Source organism: Notothenia coriiceps, unplaced genomic scaffold, assembly GCF_000735185.1.
Source record: "Notothenia coriiceps isolate Sejong01 unplaced genomic scaffold, NC01 NC01_scaffold00023285, whole genome shotgun sequence".
NCBI classification, from domain to species: domain Eukaryota; kingdom Metazoa; phylum Chordata; class Actinopteri; order Perciformes; family Nototheniidae; genus Notothenia; species Notothenia coriiceps.
In genome coordinates this window covers 11496-28866 of record NW_011355986.1, presented here as the reverse complement: position 1 = coordinate 28866, position 17371 = coordinate 11496, and the positions used below count along the sequence as shown (strand labels likewise).

The 17371-nt window shown below is 40.5% G+C and overlaps 3 protein-coding genes across 3 annotated transcripts in view; 2 read left to right on the top strand and 1 right to left on the bottom strand.

Moving 5' to 3' along the window:
* The first annotated feature begins 266 nt into the window (after positions 1-266).
* On the top strand, positions 267-7837 carry vps51 (VPS51 subunit of GARP complex). The gene is made up of 11 exons (XM_010781526.1): positions 267-687; positions 1328-1457; positions 1558-1704; positions 1794-2013; positions 2800-3700; positions 4593-4808; positions 4954-5037; positions 5155-5289; positions 5391-5512; positions 6579-6666; positions 6741-7837. The coding sequence occupies exons 1-11, from the start codon at positions 508-510 to the stop codon at positions 6999-7001; spliced, it is 2484 nt and encodes an 827-aa protein (XP_010779828.1). The 5' UTR covers positions 267-507; the 3' UTR covers positions 7002-7837.
* Positions 7838-8101: 264 nt separating this feature from the next.
* On the top strand, positions 8102-13199 carry LOC104954428 (delta(14)-sterol reductase-like). Its single transcript, XM_010781534.1, has 6 exons — positions 8102-8157; positions 9631-9713; positions 9919-10115; positions 11103-11157; positions 11596-11790; positions 13048-13199. The coding sequence occupies exons 1-6, from the start codon at positions 8111-8113 to the stop codon at positions 13197-13199; spliced, it is 729 nt and encodes a 242-aa protein (XP_010779836.1). The 5' UTR covers positions 8102-8110.
* Positions 13200-14455: 1256 nt separating this feature from the next.
* LOC104954427 (FERM domain-containing protein 8-like) overlaps positions 14456-17371 on the bottom strand; it is a 7997-nt gene continuing 5081 nt past the window's right edge. Inside the window, exon 7 of the mRNA XM_010781533.1 lies at positions 14456-14675. Coding sequence (XP_010779835.1) covers positions 14456-14675 — 220 coding nt within the window. The remainder of the gene's footprint in view (positions 14676-17371) is intronic.

The following is a 17371-nucleotide window of genomic DNA, read 5'->3' as shown; positions in this document are numbered from 1 at the left end:
AGAAGTAATAAAAGAACAACACGGGATAACCCACCGACCCGAACATAGTTACTTTTCTTGAGCTAGCTGCTTGTGATTCGGTAGAATAATAAAATAGCAAGCTAATAATTTTTTTGTAAAGCTTTCTTATTTTTTGTTTTAGTCGTATGAAATGCGCAGTAGCGTACTTCCGGGCTGTCAGACAAGTACATTCCTCAAAAAGTGAGTGTAGTCAATTCTCTTGACTTCACTTACTCTTTGAAAACGTAACACCGGATAGGCTACAAACCCGGAACAGTGACGTTTTCAAGCTAGCTGCTTGTGTCTCACAGCAGATAATGACATTTGCCAATTCATTATTACAGCCCTGTTATTAAGAACAGACAGCTTAGTTGCACGGTTAGCTGTCACTTTAGGGCAAGAATAACTATTTTTCGTTTGGTGGTGGTTGTCAGCTTTCTCCTGCCAGCTGGTCGCCTTTTATTTGTTTTTACCTTCCTTTTATCTGTCAGCTGTCCAGGGTACAGTATGGACGCTGAGGCGGTGGTGTCGGAGGACTCGTGCCCCGACAGGAAGCGCAGGATGCACGGCATGCTGAAGCTCTACTACGGGCTAAACGAGGAAGGAAAGGCCGAGGAGGAGGCGCAGTCCCTGGATCCCTGCGACATCAACGGGCCGCATTTTGACCCCGAGCATTTCTTAAACAAGGTGAGGACCACTGTTGTGATGTGAACTGTTTACACTGTGACGCATAATGTTATTAACGCTGTCTCAATGTCAGAGTTACCCGAAGCTTCTAATGTGAAGACCTAGACCAGTTACCTTTCTAAATGATTGTGTTGATTAATAGACAACACATTCAAATGAAAGCAATGAATTAGGAAGAGTCCCATTCAGCATTCATTGTTGACTCCCACATTTGAGTGTGTGTGACCATCACCTGCAGGCAACATGGACACTCAATTTAGGATATTAATTAAAAGGAAAAATAGGCACACAATATTATAGGTGATGCTACCCAGAAGTGTATAAAGTCATTCAAATAAACCCCACCTTTTATAAAATGCAACATTGAAGTGATGAACACATTCATGGATCAGTCATTCTAATACCTATAATGAAAAAAAGATCTGTTGCATAACGCATACTTTTATTGAAGGTATTTTTGTATGCAAATACTTTTTAGTCTTAAGAACAATTTTACTTCTGAGTATTTTTACTTTGAAGTATTGCTACTTTTACTTAAGTAAATCATCTGGAAAAAGGTGTACTGAAAGTGTAACACTGAACCTTGTGTTTTATGTACTGTTTGTGACTGTGTCCTTATGTGTTTTGTGTTCAATGGCAGCTAAGAAGGGAGTGCTCTCTAGCGGAGTTGATGGACCAGGAGACTTGTATGGTCAAGCAGATCCGCTCTTTGGACAGTGACATGCAGACGCTGGTGTATGAAAACTACAACAAGTTCATATCTGCCACAGGTGAGGGAACGCCTCGCTTACTGTTCCACTTGTTGAAATGTTTCATTGAAATGTGCATAGAGGGATCGGATCGTTAAACCATCTAGCCATGTTTTTCCAGACACCATAAGAAAGATGAAGAATGATTTCAAAAAGATGGAGGATGAAATGGATTGCCTGTCTGCTAACATGTCGGCAATCACTGACTTCAGCGCTCGGATCAGCGGTACTCTTCAAGACCAGCACGCGCAGATTACAAAGCTCTCAGGTGAGACCTCAACCGACAGTCTGTTTTGTTGAGTCAGTTGTAAGGACGCTATGATTTTCACATTTTTCTCTTGTCTTGTCCCAACCCAGGGGTTCACACTCTGTTAAGGAAGCTGCAGTTTCTGTTTGAGCTGCCTGCCAGGTTGAATAAGTGTCTGGAGATGCAGGCCTATGCTCAGGCAGTGAGATCCCACCGCCTGGCCCGCTGTGTGCTGCAGCAGTACAGCCACCTGCCCTCCTTCAAAGGGATTCAGGATGACTGTCACGCCATCATGGACAAGCTGGCACAGGAGCTTCGACAGAAGTTCAGGTGGGAATCTCTCAATTTACATTCAGATTAGAGATGCAAGTGTAAAAAGAAAAAAACATAGAAATACAATAGGATTAAAAGAATTACATGACGTTTATTTAGACCGTTGCCATTGTTATCTCAATATTATGTCGGTCTTGTGCGCTTCCTTCTGTCCATTCACAGCTTGTCTCCCATACTACAAGTCCCCTCAACCTAAGATATTTCGTTCATATTAATTACTATATGCTCTAGTAGGCCCTAGAATTGTGAATCACTGGAAACACAAGAGGCCCTAGAGTCTAGGGCCTCTTGTGTTTCCAGTGATTCACAATTCTTTATAAACAGATTTGTATTGATTGTTTTACACCGCCATTGACAAATTACCCTCACGCCTCTGAACTAGTAGTTAGGGGCCGTGGATGATCAACATCTGCTTTGGTAGCAAAAAGACAATTCAAGCAACATTTGCACATTCATTGTATACCCGATATGTAACGATCCTCTAAACTTAGACACAAAACAAGATGAATAAACTCCTATTTTTGTTATTGCTGCAATGCTGTCAATTTTAAGGAAGCCAGGAGGGACAATTCAGTTGGATTCATCTCACTATTGCATTGTTTATTGCAGATATTTATACCCCTCAACTAAAAAATAAATTAAGAAAACATTGGTCCAAATAGAGCTGTTCTGTCATTATTGAATGTGCTTGCCTGTACACATCTTTCTGCAGTTTGAACATGTGACACATGTATTTCCTGTGAGTCAACTAGTTCTGCCTATCTGTTTGCTGTTGTCTCTCAGGGATGGTGGGTCAAGCGCTAAAGATTTATCAGAGTGTGTGGAGCTGCTGCTACAGTTGGATGAGCCAGCGGAGGAGCTCTGTGATAAATTCTTGAGCCATGCGCGGTCTCGACTTGAGTCGGACCTCCAGGGTCTGGAAGCAGAGATAAGACCCTACCCGTCTGCTTCAGCCGTGAAAGATGCCTCTGTACACAGGCTGTCATCTCCTGCCTCTACAGGATCTCCGGCTGCGAGCTCCCCTAAAGCCAGCGCCATCTTTTCTCCCTCCTCAAACACTGACATCCTGGAGTTCATTGACAGAGGCTGCAATGAATTTGTCAGCAGCTTATGTCTAGTAATAACATCCTATCAAGAACTATTTGTCAGCCATGCTCAGACGGGGGAGCTCGCATCCAAAAACATTCCACAGATGGCAAACGCTAAGCTGCACGCATTTGTGGATGATCTGGCCGCTCGGTATTTCTCCCTCGTGGAGCGGAGGATACAGGAGGAGAAAGGGGTCGGAGATAACTCCCTCCTGGTCCGGGCCCTTGATCGCTTCCACCGCAGACTTCAGGCTGTGACCAAACTGCTGCCAGGCTCTTCAGTGCCATCCAAGGGGACAGAGATTGTGATCCGTGCAGCCACGGAGCGAGTGAAGCAGTACCTGGCCGCCCTGCAGAGCTTCTACATGGACAGCCTGACGGACGTGAGGCAGGCCCTGGCCACCCCTCGGCTCTCTGTGGCCAGTGCTTCAGTGGGCGGAGGAGGGGGGCCATCTGGGAGAGATGGTCCGAACAGCCTGCCAGAGCTGCTCTCCTCCCTGTCGGCCTCTATTCTCAACCAGATTAAATCAGTGTTGGCATCTGTGCATCTCTTCACAGCTAAGGACATTACATTCTCCAACAAGCCGTATTTTAAGGTGAATAGTTTATTTCTGTTTAACAGTTAAAGAGATAGTTTGGCTGTTTTGAACTACGGTTGTATAAGGAACTTATCCTTAGTCAGTTTATATGGCGGTTGGAACACCTTCAGTAACGAGAAACCGACAAGAGATATGGCACAGAAGAAGAGCAATGTACTAGAGACGAGGACATCAGCAAAACATATTTGAGCCATGTAAAAAAAGGCCAACCTATATGAATTATTCTACGCAACACATTGAATATTTTCATGGCTTTATAGCCGTCAGACAGCCCTTTCTGATGGGGAACAGCAGCTGCGATCTATGCATCCGTCACGACTCCTTGAATAAAACAGTCATTTTACATTGCAGAACAAGCAACCTGCTCTATCCACCGCTGCCTCCATCGGTGGGTTTGTTTTTGTTATAATGGGATGTCGATGAACACGTACTAATCACAGTCACACAATCCCCCTAACAAGGCAGCGGTGGACCGACAACCCCTTCCTTCTGCTAGGAAAAAAGGTTTATTTAGACGGGTTCTTGTGGCTTGAGTGAGAGCGGATAAAAGACAGAGATAAAAGCTTCAGTTATCAGTCAGAAAGGGCTATGTGAATGCAAGGTATAGCTAATAAAATATTGAAAACATATAGCGTACATTTAAACTCATATTGAGTTTTATTTAGGTGGCTAAAATGTTTTGCCTTGTTCAGCTTCTGTGCCGGTACTACTGTTTGCTGCTGTTTTGCTTCCTGACCACCATCTATTGTGGGAAATACACTGACTTTACATAAGTACCTCATGCAACCCAACTTCAAAACATCCAAACCATCCCTTTAACAGCTTTCCCCCCCAATAAGTATTTTCTTCCCAATCTTGAGATTGACAGCTGTGTGTTTTCTCCTCGTAGGGTGAATTCTGCAGCCAGGGTGTGCGTGAGAGCCTGGTGGTGAGCTTTATAAAGTTTATTTGCCAGTCTTCTCGCCAGTTCTGTGAGAGTGCAGGCGACAAGGGAGGTTCGACTCCCCCGGCCCTGCTGTTGCTGCTGTCTCGCCTCTGCCTGGACTATGAAACCTCCACTATCTCCTACATCCTCACTCTCACAGACGAACAGTTCCTTGTGCAGGTAAATAGCTTGAGACTTTGAAAATGCAGTGTCATGCACAAAAGTCCACATTACACTGTCATACTAAAGTATTTTACTTTGTGTTCTTTCCTGCCTACTTAACTGCCATCTAAATACATGTTTTCTTCTTTGTGTACTTTGTAAGCACCACAGTCCCGTAACACCCGTCACAACTTTATGCACAGAAGCAAGGGAGGCAGCACAGAAACTGCTGAACCACTATGTGAAGGTAGGTTTTCACCTACTTACTTTTCTTACTGAGGGGGAAATGGAGACATCAATGCAGGAAATATTCAACATAACCTTTTTCTCATACATGTGTATATTATTTTGTTTGTCTTTGCAGGTTCAGGGCCTGATCATCTCCCAAATGTTAAGAAAGAGCGTCGAAACACGAGACTGGGTCAACACCATTGAGCCACGAAACGTCCGAGCTGTGATGAAGAGAGTCGTAGAGGACACCACCTCCATAGATGTGCAGGTAATGGTTTACAATATTTTCATCTGTGTTATGTACTCAAGTCCACTTTTTATACTTTCTTCAGTGTGTGCGCTGTACGAACCTTCTCTGCTCTTCCACAGGTCGGTCTTCTGTATGAAGAAGGAGTGAGGAAAGCCCACAGCAGTGACTCCAGCAAGAGGACCTTCTCTGTGTACAGCAGCTCCAGGCAGCAGGTCCGCTACGCTGCCAGCTACACTCCCAGGTAAACAAGCTACACATACACACGTTTAAAAAAGAAAAAATGCATGATAACAATTTGGGTTTTGTTTGCATTTTTATACATTTACAACCGATCAGACTCTGACATTGTTTGTTGTAATCACTGGGAATCATGACACTTAGATGGACCCTTATTTTGATCCCTTTTCAAGCTCAATTATAATTACCAACATGGTTTTTAAAAATAATGCAGCCTATAAATATAAAAAACATACGATTGATATGCTCTCTTCAAAGTCATCAGATTTAATTCACAGAAACTTTATTAAAATCCATTGTTCCAGCAATCATCAACTCTGGTTTGAGACTTTGAAAGAGAGACTCAAAATACAACAGAAAGACAAGCTCATCTACTAGCTTTAGGACTTGAGTGGATAGCCTAGTTTAAGCGGGGTTTCCTGTGTTTAAAATAATCCAGGTATATGCTGTTTTTAGTGTTAAAGTGGTATTAGATTCCATATAGTTTTCTTATTTCTTTGGTATGAGAATAATGCATTGTTACGGCTGCTGCCTTTCTGGTCGTCTCCTGTCTTATATGTAAATGAGCTGTGCGGGTGCCCTGACGTCATTGGCTCCCGCACAGCTCATTTACATATAAGACAGGAGACGACCAGAAAGGCAGCAGACGTAACAACCTAAGCACACTAACGAAACTCCTAATAACACACACACTAACATCACAAAACAAACCTACCTAATAACACACTAACATCACAAACTCAACCTGGACAAAATATCGGCCAACGCATTTTATGACGGGTGTCTAATGTTGTATGGAGAATATGTACATTTCCTTAATATAAAGGCAAAATCTATCACTAATCTTGACACTGTCACAAGTTACATATATCCACCGTTAACGCGTATGCATTCTTCTCTCCGTTTATGAGTGGATTGGTAAGATAAAAGAAGCAGACAGCTACTCTGTATTACATCCTACACTTTCACCCCCTGGGGTAAATTGTTACTGAGTTGTTTTCAATCATAAGAAAAGGGTGATTGTTTTAATTGTGGATGCACTTGAGTAATTAATTTGTGTCTGTCTGCAGTGCTCCAATGGATACTAATCTACTGAGCAACATACACAAGCTGTTTTCTGAGAGGATTGACATCTTCAGCTCAGTGGAGTTCAACAAGGTGAGTGCAGGTCTTTGTTATCCTGATGAACCTTTAGTGGAAAACATCTCTCACACACCTCTTCACTGTCCCAGGTCTCTGTGATGACTGGAATCATCAAAATCAGTTTGAAGACGTTCCTGGAGTGTGTCCGCCTGCGCACCTTTGGCCGCTACGGGCTGCAGCAGATCCAGGTGGACTGCCACTACCTGCAGATGTACCTGTGGCGCTTTGTCTCAGATGAGAACCTCGTGCACTTTCTGCTGGATGAGATAGTGGGGAGCTCCGCCCACCGCTGCCTGGATCCCGCCCCCATGGAGCAGAGTGTGATCGAGGTCATCTGTGAGCGGGGTTAAAGCTCAGAGTGCAACACAGTCCTCTCCAAACACCAGGGCCGTTTCTCAATCGCGAGTACACATGCTGCAGAGCAACTATTTCCAGTATACTACGTCATAGAGTGGCGCAGAATGCTGGGCATTTAACATGCGTTTAAACAGTCCTTCGGCGCCACTCAATGACGTAGTATACTTCAAATAGTTGCTCTGCAGCAGTTTTACTTGCGATTGAGAAACGGCCCCTATCACAAACACAGACGGAACAACTCTGGAATCGTGTATCGGAGATATAACACCAGTTACAGAATGACTGTTTAATGTATTGATTCAGATTCAAATTATACTGTTATATGGAATTTGGGTAGCACTTTTAAAACTGTAGCAGTCTGAAGGAAATCAAGCAACATTTGACTGTTGAATCTGACGAACATTATTTTTCAGGCCCTTGCCATACAAAGTGCACAGTTCTTAGTTGTAATAATATAAAAGTCATTTCCAAAACATAAATTATAAGAAAACACCCCCTCTCATCTCCTCTATCTGCAAACTTGAAAAAAAGAATAATTCAAGATAAAGCGAAACTTTTAGGCATGCCTTAAAGGAATAACATTGATTGTGATTACAGAATATTAAGATGGAAATCTCTTGTAATATATACATTCTTTTAGGGATCTTTTGCTGAACAATATGCAATATGAATGTCATCTGATTATGTGATCCATGTCTAACACTAAAGTCACTCCTGAAGATTTACTGTAACTTCAAGCTGGTTGATTCTGTTTTCTGTGACATTTTTCAACAGATAAGTGAAGGAATTATATAATGTCTATGTATTCAATTAAATTGTATGATTGTGATCAAAACGGTGTGTTCTTCCTTTGCAATACTCGTTTTAAATAGTATTTTCACAAATATACATAAATATCATTATCAATGTAATTCAGGTGTATTTCACAACGTCCGCAGCCATTCCTCCCACTATTTCTGTCGCCACCTGAAGCGCTCATTTGATTGGCCAAGCCTTCTTCTCTCCACCCTCTTCTGATGACCACGGAGTGATCTGATTGGCTTAGTGAAATCTTTGTGCTGTTCAACGTGTTTTGGAGGCGTGTCCATCTGCATGCTGCTGGATGGATGCATTGGGAAATAATACCGTCCCATCTACACCTCTAAACCGGTAAGACACAGCATTTACTCTGTCACAAACAGTCATTTGTTTCTGCTCTATATATACGCCTTAGACTTCGTCAATTCATTTTTCTTACGCTGTGAATATTTTAGCATTAGAAGCTAAATGGGACAACAACTAGACGGCCTTTCGTCTCATGTTTCATAATAGAAATGTAGCTGCATGGACACAGGAAATACCAGCGGTGTGAACTGTACTTTAACTCTGTGGTTTAACAGTCATAATAATTCACAATAAGACGTCGTTTAAATGATGTCAAGAAATTTGAAGAATGGGCTACATAAAAGAATATTTCCGAGTTTGTTCGACACTTAAATCTCACACTGTTACTTCCCTTCGCCTTTTTTATTTCTTATTTTTGCCACCGGTCTATGGCATCTGAAAGTGTCTTCATGCTCAGAGATAATACAGGAAAATATTATAAGTCCTGTATTTTAAATCTCAAGGGAAATATTATTACTACACGTGCTTTAAGTATTAAAAGTAGCCCCTTGGAAAGTGTCAGAATGGCCTTTTGCCTGTTAAACAGTGATGGTGGTAATTTAGTACATTTACTATTATTTGCATTTTTTGCTACTTTGTACTTCTAATCTACTACAATTCGGAGGTAAATATTGTACCTTTACCCCACTATTCCTCTGTTTACGTTGCAGATTTGGATTAATGATGTGACATTTAATCAACATTTAAATTCAATTAATATTACATCTGGAGTAAATCCACAAGCTGCCTTTCACTATATGCAAAGGAATTAAACTGAGTTCCAGCTTTTCCAGCTTTGATAACACTCTAATGCATCAATCATTATAATAATCACATGATATATTGTATATTATTCAGAAATGGACCAATCTGTATAATGAGCAAACTAACGTTTGTACTCTTAAGTATATGTTGATGCCAATACTTTTAAACTTTTATTTAAGTAAGTTTTGAATGCAGGACTTTAACTTGTAACAGAGTATTCCTACTCTTGGTACTTTTACTTTTAGTTAAGTACACAATCTGAGTACTTCTTCCACCTCTCCTGTTAAATATATTGAAATATACTATATAAAAGTTCAAGCAACAAGAATGAGGGGATCCTTACATTATCAACAACTTTGGATTTAAAGATATCATAACTTCACGTTATTTGACTTTGAACTATTTTATAACTTGTTGGGGGTTGGCACCTGTCTCACTTTGCTGATACAACTTTCTTGTAAGTACAGGTTGGTTTCTTCATAGTGATTAAAAACACCTGTGTGGATATGTAGGGCCTTCAATCTGTAATAATACCTCATTATGCTATGTAAACGTATGTATTTTTATTTTATTTTACTGTATATTACAAATGAAATCATCTAAATCTCTTGTGCTGTCATTTTGACTAATTTCCATTACCATTTAATTACTATTTAATTGTTTCACAAATGTCTATATTTTGACTGAAATTGATCCACCATAATATTTTCCCAGGAGACCAATAATGAAGCGGAACAGTCAAGGGCTCAAACAGAGACCCTCACATGACACAGAAAGGGAGTTTGGAGGGACCCTGGGTGAGTGACAGCAGCACACCACAATACATCTACCTTCATTTTATTTAAGCTGTTTTGATCTCTATGTAACCATTAACTCTAAACTGTATACTTTATTATCCTGTTACATTTGCCACACAGCTAAGCACAACCTAAACAAATCCCCTTAACACAATGACAGTAATGTCAGCAATGTTTCATCTCTCTTTCTGTAATCCTCTCTCAGGTGCATTATGCATTCCCATCCTCCTGCCGCTGACGGTGATGTTCCTGATATGTGTGAGTCGATCCCCTGAGGCCAGTTTGCTCCAGTGGCCCCCTGCCCTCCCCTCCACTGACCAGCTGTGGGACCCTCTGGCCCCTGTGCTTCTGCTGGGCTGGATCTCTCTGCATGCCCTCCTCTATGTGTTGCCATTAGGAAAGGTAAGACAAGCTCAGCAGCCTGGGTCAAGGTTAGACCTACATTAAAACCAGCTGTGGTGATGAAAACAGCAATAGGATCCTGCATCTGGACTTACACAGAGTTGTGAGGTGATCATTAAGATGCTTTTCTGTGGATGTGTTAGTTACTGTCATGCCTCCTTCCCTTTTTCTCCATCAAGCTGCTTAGACGCCTTAAACAGACAGTTATTTTGTTTTATTTGATTTACTTACAGTCGTTATGACTTGTTTGGCTTCCGATGATCGGTTGATGTTGTGCCACTTGAGTTTAATACAAATAAAATAAAAATCTTTCTACACACAAAAATAGGCCTTTACAATAGTCAAACAAATCAAAACAAAATGGGGCAAAACTCAAATAAAAGAATAAACAACTAATACCATCTTGTTTCTTTACGTTGTGTAGGTTATTATAACTCAACGGCCTCTTCCATACAGGTGTCCCCTATCTGTGTATCTTGAATTGCTGGTGCCGTGGGAAATGTAGTCTTTTATAGTCTCTTGACTACAGAGGTCATGATAAGGTGACAATATTTGGCCTTTTTTACAAAACCAAAAGACTGGCTCTAACAGTTAGCTTTTAAAAAGAGCCAAGCGAGATGTGTTGTGCTTCGCTGTGTTGAATGCAAAGTCTAAGCTGCTGCTGACAGTGGCTTCATGTTTAATAACGTGTTAGAGTGATATTGAGCTTCATGGCTCTCGCAGAAATGTCCAACTATAAAGTCATATTCAAATGTAGCAGGCTAAAAATAAGTTGGAGCACAAAGAGACATATGGATGTTCATAAAGTGCTGGACACAGCGTTAACAGTGGCGCGATAAAGTACAATGGTTCGACTGCAGAGGATAAAATGACCCGGATCTTCGATGATTTTCTCTTAGAGCAGCAGATTGAAATGTTCCTATTTTTGACTCATGCAAAGGATATGTTTGATGTGTTCAGAATTCAAATGATTCAATCTACTTGCAGGTGTCTGAAGGATTAGTGCTGAGGAATGGAACGCGTCTCAAGTATCCCATCAATGGTAATTATATAATTCATTTTTACATTTTTTTTTAGGATTTAGCATTATAAATCAATGCACAGTTTTAGTCATATTTTAAATATGAAATAGTTAATGAGCATGTTGTATTTGTAGTAATGGAGGATGACTATGCTGTTGGACATAATGTCTACGTGAATGTAGTAGAAATATTATTATAGCTGTATTATTTTCAAGTTGTGCTTTACCCAAGTTTGAGTACAAATGCTTTTTTCAAATGTAATACTGCAATGTAGTACAATGCAAAATACATTTGAGTCATGTTTTTTTATGTATCTTCTTTTAACCTCTACACTGATCCAACCTTGAGCTAAAGTTAACTTAAGTTCAACTTAAGTTCCATCTTTTCCAACTGTGTCAGTCTGCTTATCCCTTCCCCCCGGGCACCAGCACTGAGCTGTGTTTGTTTCTCTCCCTCAGGTTTCCACAGCCTGTGCATCAGCGGTGTGTTGCTGATGTTGTTGCTGGGGCTGGGGGCTCCTCTGGGGTCTCTGTTCGAGCTGCTGTTGCCTCTGGCGGCGTGCGCGATAGCGGGGTCATACCTGTTCTCCCTCTACCTCTACATCCGCTCCTTCTGGGTTCCTTCTCATGCTCTCGCTTTGGGAGGCAACACGGGTGAGAGTGGAGGTTCAAATCCCACCTTGAAGTACTATTTTGAAACTGGAGATGCATTTGCAGGGCTCTTTTATTGTCTGTTGAAGATTTTTGGTATTCCTGGGGGTATATATCTAACGGCATCAAGTGAACACTCTTTCCAGTAAGCTGACCTCGCTACCCCTGCTGTGCTCGTCTGCTTCTGTACCTGAGAACATCCATCATTCTGATTCAGCTTTATCTAGCTAACATTCCAGTTTTTGAAGAAACAATATCAGCATGTTGTTGCTATTGAGCTAATCCTATGTGTGAATGTAGGTTGGAGAAAGCAGAATACATTTGCTCTAGAGATAGATGAAAGAAAGATGCACATTTAACCACACTTAGCTGCACATATCCCTGCTAACATTTAGAAATTCTCAACTGCCTCACCTGTACTTGGTGTTTGGTGCTAATTTCAAACGCTAGTTAGCCTGATAAGGGTTTTCTACAGGTCCTTAAGATAGTCTTTAAATGTCTCAAATTCCATTTTATAAATACTAGGCCTTAAAAGTCCTTTAATAGTCTTACATGTGACTTATTAATGTCTCAATTTCAACATAAACATTTATCAAGTTCTTTGTACTGTATTTTGTCGAATGTACCAGTTCTCCTGAGTAAACATTTATCACACTGCCTACAGCTCACCTTATAGTCTATATACGTACTTACTGTACCTGTTGAGTGCTTATTCTACATTATGCTCAAAGCACGCTGTGGCTAAGTACAGCTTTGCAGAGCTGCTTGCATGACATACTCAAGCAATTGAAAGCAAAAAAAATGTCTCTCCTTTTCTGGTTGTTGTTAAAAGGCATTCTGAGAGCTGTAGAAAATAGCTGAAAATAACTGAGCGATGGCAGAGACAGGCAGGTGGTATGAGGCTACAAAAATAACACTTCTCGTCGCCTAGTAACAGATGCAGAGGATTGAACATCACAGGCTGTTCTTCACAGCATGTAACCATTGAACTGATGCATCTAAGTGGAATATAGCCTTATTAATGCAATAAATGTTGGTGTCAGAATGTCTGCTTTGAAAAAGCTTTGTTTCTGGTTTCAGAAAAATGCCAATAAACTGACCACTGATATTGTTTAAAATGTTGCTGATGAAGTTCACGACATGACAGACTTACATCACATGTATACCTTTATGTTAAATTACTTTTTGCAGACATTTCAATTACACAATAATTTAATGTGTTTCAGTTTTTAAAAATCATTCATTTGTCTGTTTTTCCAGGAAATCCACTTTATGACTTCTTCATCGGAAGAGAGCTAAACCCCCGGATTGGAAACTTTGACCTTAAATATTTCTGTGAGCTGCGACCGGGTCTGATTGGCTGGGTGAGTCATCCTGCAGGACAGCACGGTCAATTCACATCCCGATATTAAAAGTTTAGAAAAGCTTATGTTACAAAGGTTATAAACAGTTCATATATACTGTACTGATATACTGTACTTTATGTTGAGGTCACAAAGATGTGAAACTACCTCTGACCAAGTGCAATGAGGTGTTTTGTATTAAATGCACTGTAGCTTCATAGGCTCTTACCTTCAAATTACAATTTACTTAAAAGCTCCCCTATTATGTACTTTTTCAACAATATATTATAGGTCTCAGATATATACAAATGTCTCTGAAGTGTTTGGCTCAAAATACCAAACAGATCATGCATTGTAGCATCCCATAAACTAGACCCTCCAGAAAAACGCGGGCAAAAATCCTTGATTATGCGGGCTAAAAAACTTGATTATGCGATTAAACATGCAGGGTTTTTATGTGATTTTATGCGGTGAAATTGCGGGAAGTTGCGAAATATCCGGAAAGTTGCGAAAAGAATAGATTTTTTTAAATTAATTGGTCGTGTCTTATTTATTTCTCTCTCACACACAACCTACGCCACCTAACGTTAAACCCCTTTACCCTTCGTTCTAATTAAACTAACATTCTAATAGTTTATTTTATTTAGTTAAAGAACAATAGGGCGTATTTTAATTACTCTCTCTCTCTCTCTCACACACACACACACACACACACACACACACACACACACACACACACACACACACACACACACACACACACACACACACACACACACACTTCTCCGCCTCGTTCGTTATCTGACCAGCTTCAATCTTGTAGGCTACTCACTTCGTTTCTTATGGCCCTCGAAAGGGTTTTGGAGGTTGATGCCTCGGTGAACGTGAGTTGTTTGACTTTCTTGTCCGCAGCAGCAGAAAGCATTTTCGAATGTTTGAATGAATCAAAGTGGGTCGTCACCGTCGACTTTCTCTNAATACATATTTACCGTAATTTTCGGACTATCCTGAATATAAGCCGCAGCAGCGGCATACCACTCTCGGTTCCACTTTTACTTTTGCGCGCTACCTGTCTCACTCTTTTCCGGCCTCCAGCTTTTCCTGCTGGAACCCGCCGAGACAGGTAGCGCGCAAAAGTAAAAGTGGAACCGAGAGTGGTATGCCGCTGCTGCGGCTTATATTCAGGATAGTCCGAAAATTACGGTAAATATGTATTTCAATTATTCAAAAAAAATATTCAGATTCTGATTGATATAAAGACAACGTCTAAGTGTTAACTAGGTGCCAAAATGAACACTGGTATAAATGGCTCATTATACAGCTCCTTACCCATAGTAAGGCAGGTTGTGACATGTGTTGAGGTACTGGTGGAGGAGCTGTGTGGGCTCAGGAGAGTTCCCAGCAGGTGAGCTGATCTTTCTGTACTCCTCCAACAGGTTCTGCTCTAGCCCCGTCTGACGGCTCGACTTCCCTCTCAGAGTGGAGAGCAACCCCCCACTGCCCATGGCAACATGTACGGGCAGGAAAGAAGACAGCTTCTTCCCTCTGTGGAAAACAGAGGAGAAAAGTTTGAAAGTGCATATTTTTTGTGCAAATGTGGGGTTAAGATAACATTCAATTACATTCAGATTATTTATCAAAATGTACTGTTTAATTGTGTGTTTCACAATGCTTTGGTTGCTCTGTATGTAAGATTTACAGGATGCAATATGAAAAAAAAAACAAATTGCATCAATGCAAGACGATCATGTGCAACTGTATAGTGCCATTATTACTATCAATTTCTCCTGAAATAATCCGTTTTGTTCACTCCTACAGGTGTTGTAAACCTCAATATACAGATCGTTTCTCTCCTAAATCACTCAATTGACTGTTTTTCATTCAAGCTTGTTACATTTATTTGTTTTTTTGTGTGTTTTTATCATGACCCTGATGAAGTCAAAACGTGCTGCTTTTGCAATAACTGTCTTTTTATTGAGCTTTGTTTCTTCAGGGACATAAAAAACAAATCCCCTGATGATTACCAACAGTTCTTCTAAAGTATCTGCAACCAATACTTATAATACAAAGCATGTCTCCATCAGTCGATAATGGCTATCAATAGTCCAATCATTTCGTAATTCAAGGACTTTATTCGAATGGAATATGAAACATTGTTTAGAAGACAAGTCTCTCATTTCCTCTAGTGTTGGGAAAGCTTGGAACATGATGCTCAGTTTCATGGTCAGAGAAGAAAGACTAAACAGTGACAAACCACATGCAGGCACTCAGACATTAATACTGCGATATTTATGACAATGTCTCATGTATCTCATGAGACATTATCATAAATATCCATTCAGACATTTGTTTATTATTTTATTGTTTATTATAAAACAAAAATGTCCTTCTGTGCATTCTCGTACTTACGGTAGCAACTACAAATCATAACGTTACAGTAGCACATTATTATCAGCATTTGAAAAAACACCTCCTTAAACATTTTCTTCAGAAATCCTATGGATTTTCTTTGAATTGCAACATGTAGTTGCTGATCGTACTTTAGGAAGCTTATTTTATGACTTTATAAAATGTTTGCTTCTTGCCCTTTTTCACAGTGTCCATTTTATTCTAGTTAAGCTGAATCGAGGTGACCTCTCACCATTTGACAGACTGGCAGAAGGGGCCAGTACTTACTTCTTCATTTCCTAAAACGTCAGCTGACAACTTCAAAATGTCCTTTCAAGCAAGAGCTGAGCCCACACAGAGAGAAGTCTGTGTGGTTGATTATCCTAATAGACATCAGCATTTATACTCTTAAATTAGAGTCCTAAAAGTAAACAAAATGTCGTACCACAATTATGCGGATGACACTCAGTTATACATTACAATAAAGCCTAGCGACTATGGACCATTACAATCCCTCACCAACTGCATGGCTCAAATCAGCAGCTGGATGAGCCACAATTTCCTACAATTAAACAAAAAAAAAACAGAGACAATTATCTTTGGTGCCATAAGGGAGGAACGGTCTGAAGTAAGCGCTAAACTAGAAGCCCTGCTGCTAAATACATCGGAAAAGGTGAGAAATCTAGGCGTAGTTCTGGACCCCGACCTCAATTTCAAATCCCACAGCATACTGTCACTTGAAAAACATAGCCAGACTTAGAATATTCATGTCTCAACCAGACCTTGAAAAACTAGTTCACGCATTTGTTTTTGAGTAGTGTAACAGTGTATTTACAGGTCTCTATAAAAAAATCACTTAAAAAAACTGCAACTAATCCAGAACGCTGCTGCCAGAGTCCTGATCAAATCAAAAAGAGTAGAACACATCACCCCAGTACTCAGGTCTCTGCACTGACTACCAGTAGCTTACAGAATCGATTTTAAAATTATATTGCTAACTTATAAAGCATTAAATGGTTTGGGACCCCAATATATGTCCGAGCCACCCAGAGCTCTGAGATCATCGGGGGCGGGCTTACTCATTGTTCCCCGGCTCAGAACCAAACACCCCGAAGCTGCTTTCAGTTTTTATGCTCCCCACAAAATGGAACAAACTTCCAGAAAGGTGAGGTCTTCACCAACGCTGAGTTATTTTAAGTCGCGACTAAAAACACTACTTTTTTTAATCTGCTTACCCAGAAGTCTTTGAACTTGTTTTAGCACCTACCGTATTTACAATGTTGTTTTTAAAACTATTCTGTATCTCTTTTTTGCATGGTTTTTATGAATCTGTTATTCCATTATGTTTATTTATTGTGTTCCTTTCTGTTGTCTTCTTGTTAAGTGTTAATGATGATGTAAAGCACTTTGAATTGCCTCTGGCCCCGTCTCAGGTCGGTTAAATGAAATCCTTGCTTCCCTCACTTACGTCGTTTCCCTGTGTTTAGTCCCTCCCTCCAGGGAAGCATGGAGGGAAGCAAGGAAACCACGAGAAGCAGGGAAATGAGTTTTAAGAGCAATGGGACGTCCTTTCCTCCGGAGCGTCACGTGAAGCGACGTCCGTTTGTGATGACGCCGCACAGCTGTTCGTCTGACAGCAGCTCTGTCCCCGTTATTTTCACAAACACCCCCGCCACACATTTACTGACACAAACATTTGTATCATCTGTTGTAGACCCCAATAAATCAAATCAAATCAAATAAGAACTCATTCTCAAAAAAGATAAACGCCATTCTTAAAATGTATAAACGAACAATAGTTTGATTCTGATTCTGATTAATATTGATTAGAGTGCACAATAGAAATAAAATAA

What these genes read in the sequence shown, in the direction of transcription:
- vps51 (XM_010781526.1), top strand. Translation starts at nt 508, where the DNA reads ATGGACGCTGAGGCGGTGGTGTCGGAGGACTCGTGCCCCGACAGGAAG. An exon ending in CCGAGCATTTCTTAAACAAG is followed by an intron (nt 688 to 1,327) that starts GTGAGGACCACT and finishes GTTCAATGGCAG; the next exon opens with CTAAGAAGGGAGTGCTCTCT. An exon ending in CAAGTTCATATCTGCCACAG is followed by an intron (nt 1,458 to 1,557) that starts GTGAGGGAACGC and finishes ATGTTTTTCCAG; the next exon opens with ACACCATAAGAAAGATGAAG.
- LOC104954428 (XM_010781534.1), top strand. Translation starts at nt 8,111, where the DNA reads ATGGATGCATTGGGAAATAATACCGTCCCATCTACACCTCTAAACCG. An exon ending in TCTCAAGTATCCCATCAATG is followed by an intron (nt 11,158 to 11,595) that starts GTAATTATATAA and finishes TCTCTCCCTCAG; the next exon opens with GTTTCCACAGCCTGTGCATC. An exon ending in CGCTTTGGGAGGCAACACGG is followed by an intron (nt 11,791 to 13,047) that starts GTGAGAGTGGAG and finishes CTGTTTTTCCAG; the next exon opens with GAAATCCACTTTATGACTTC.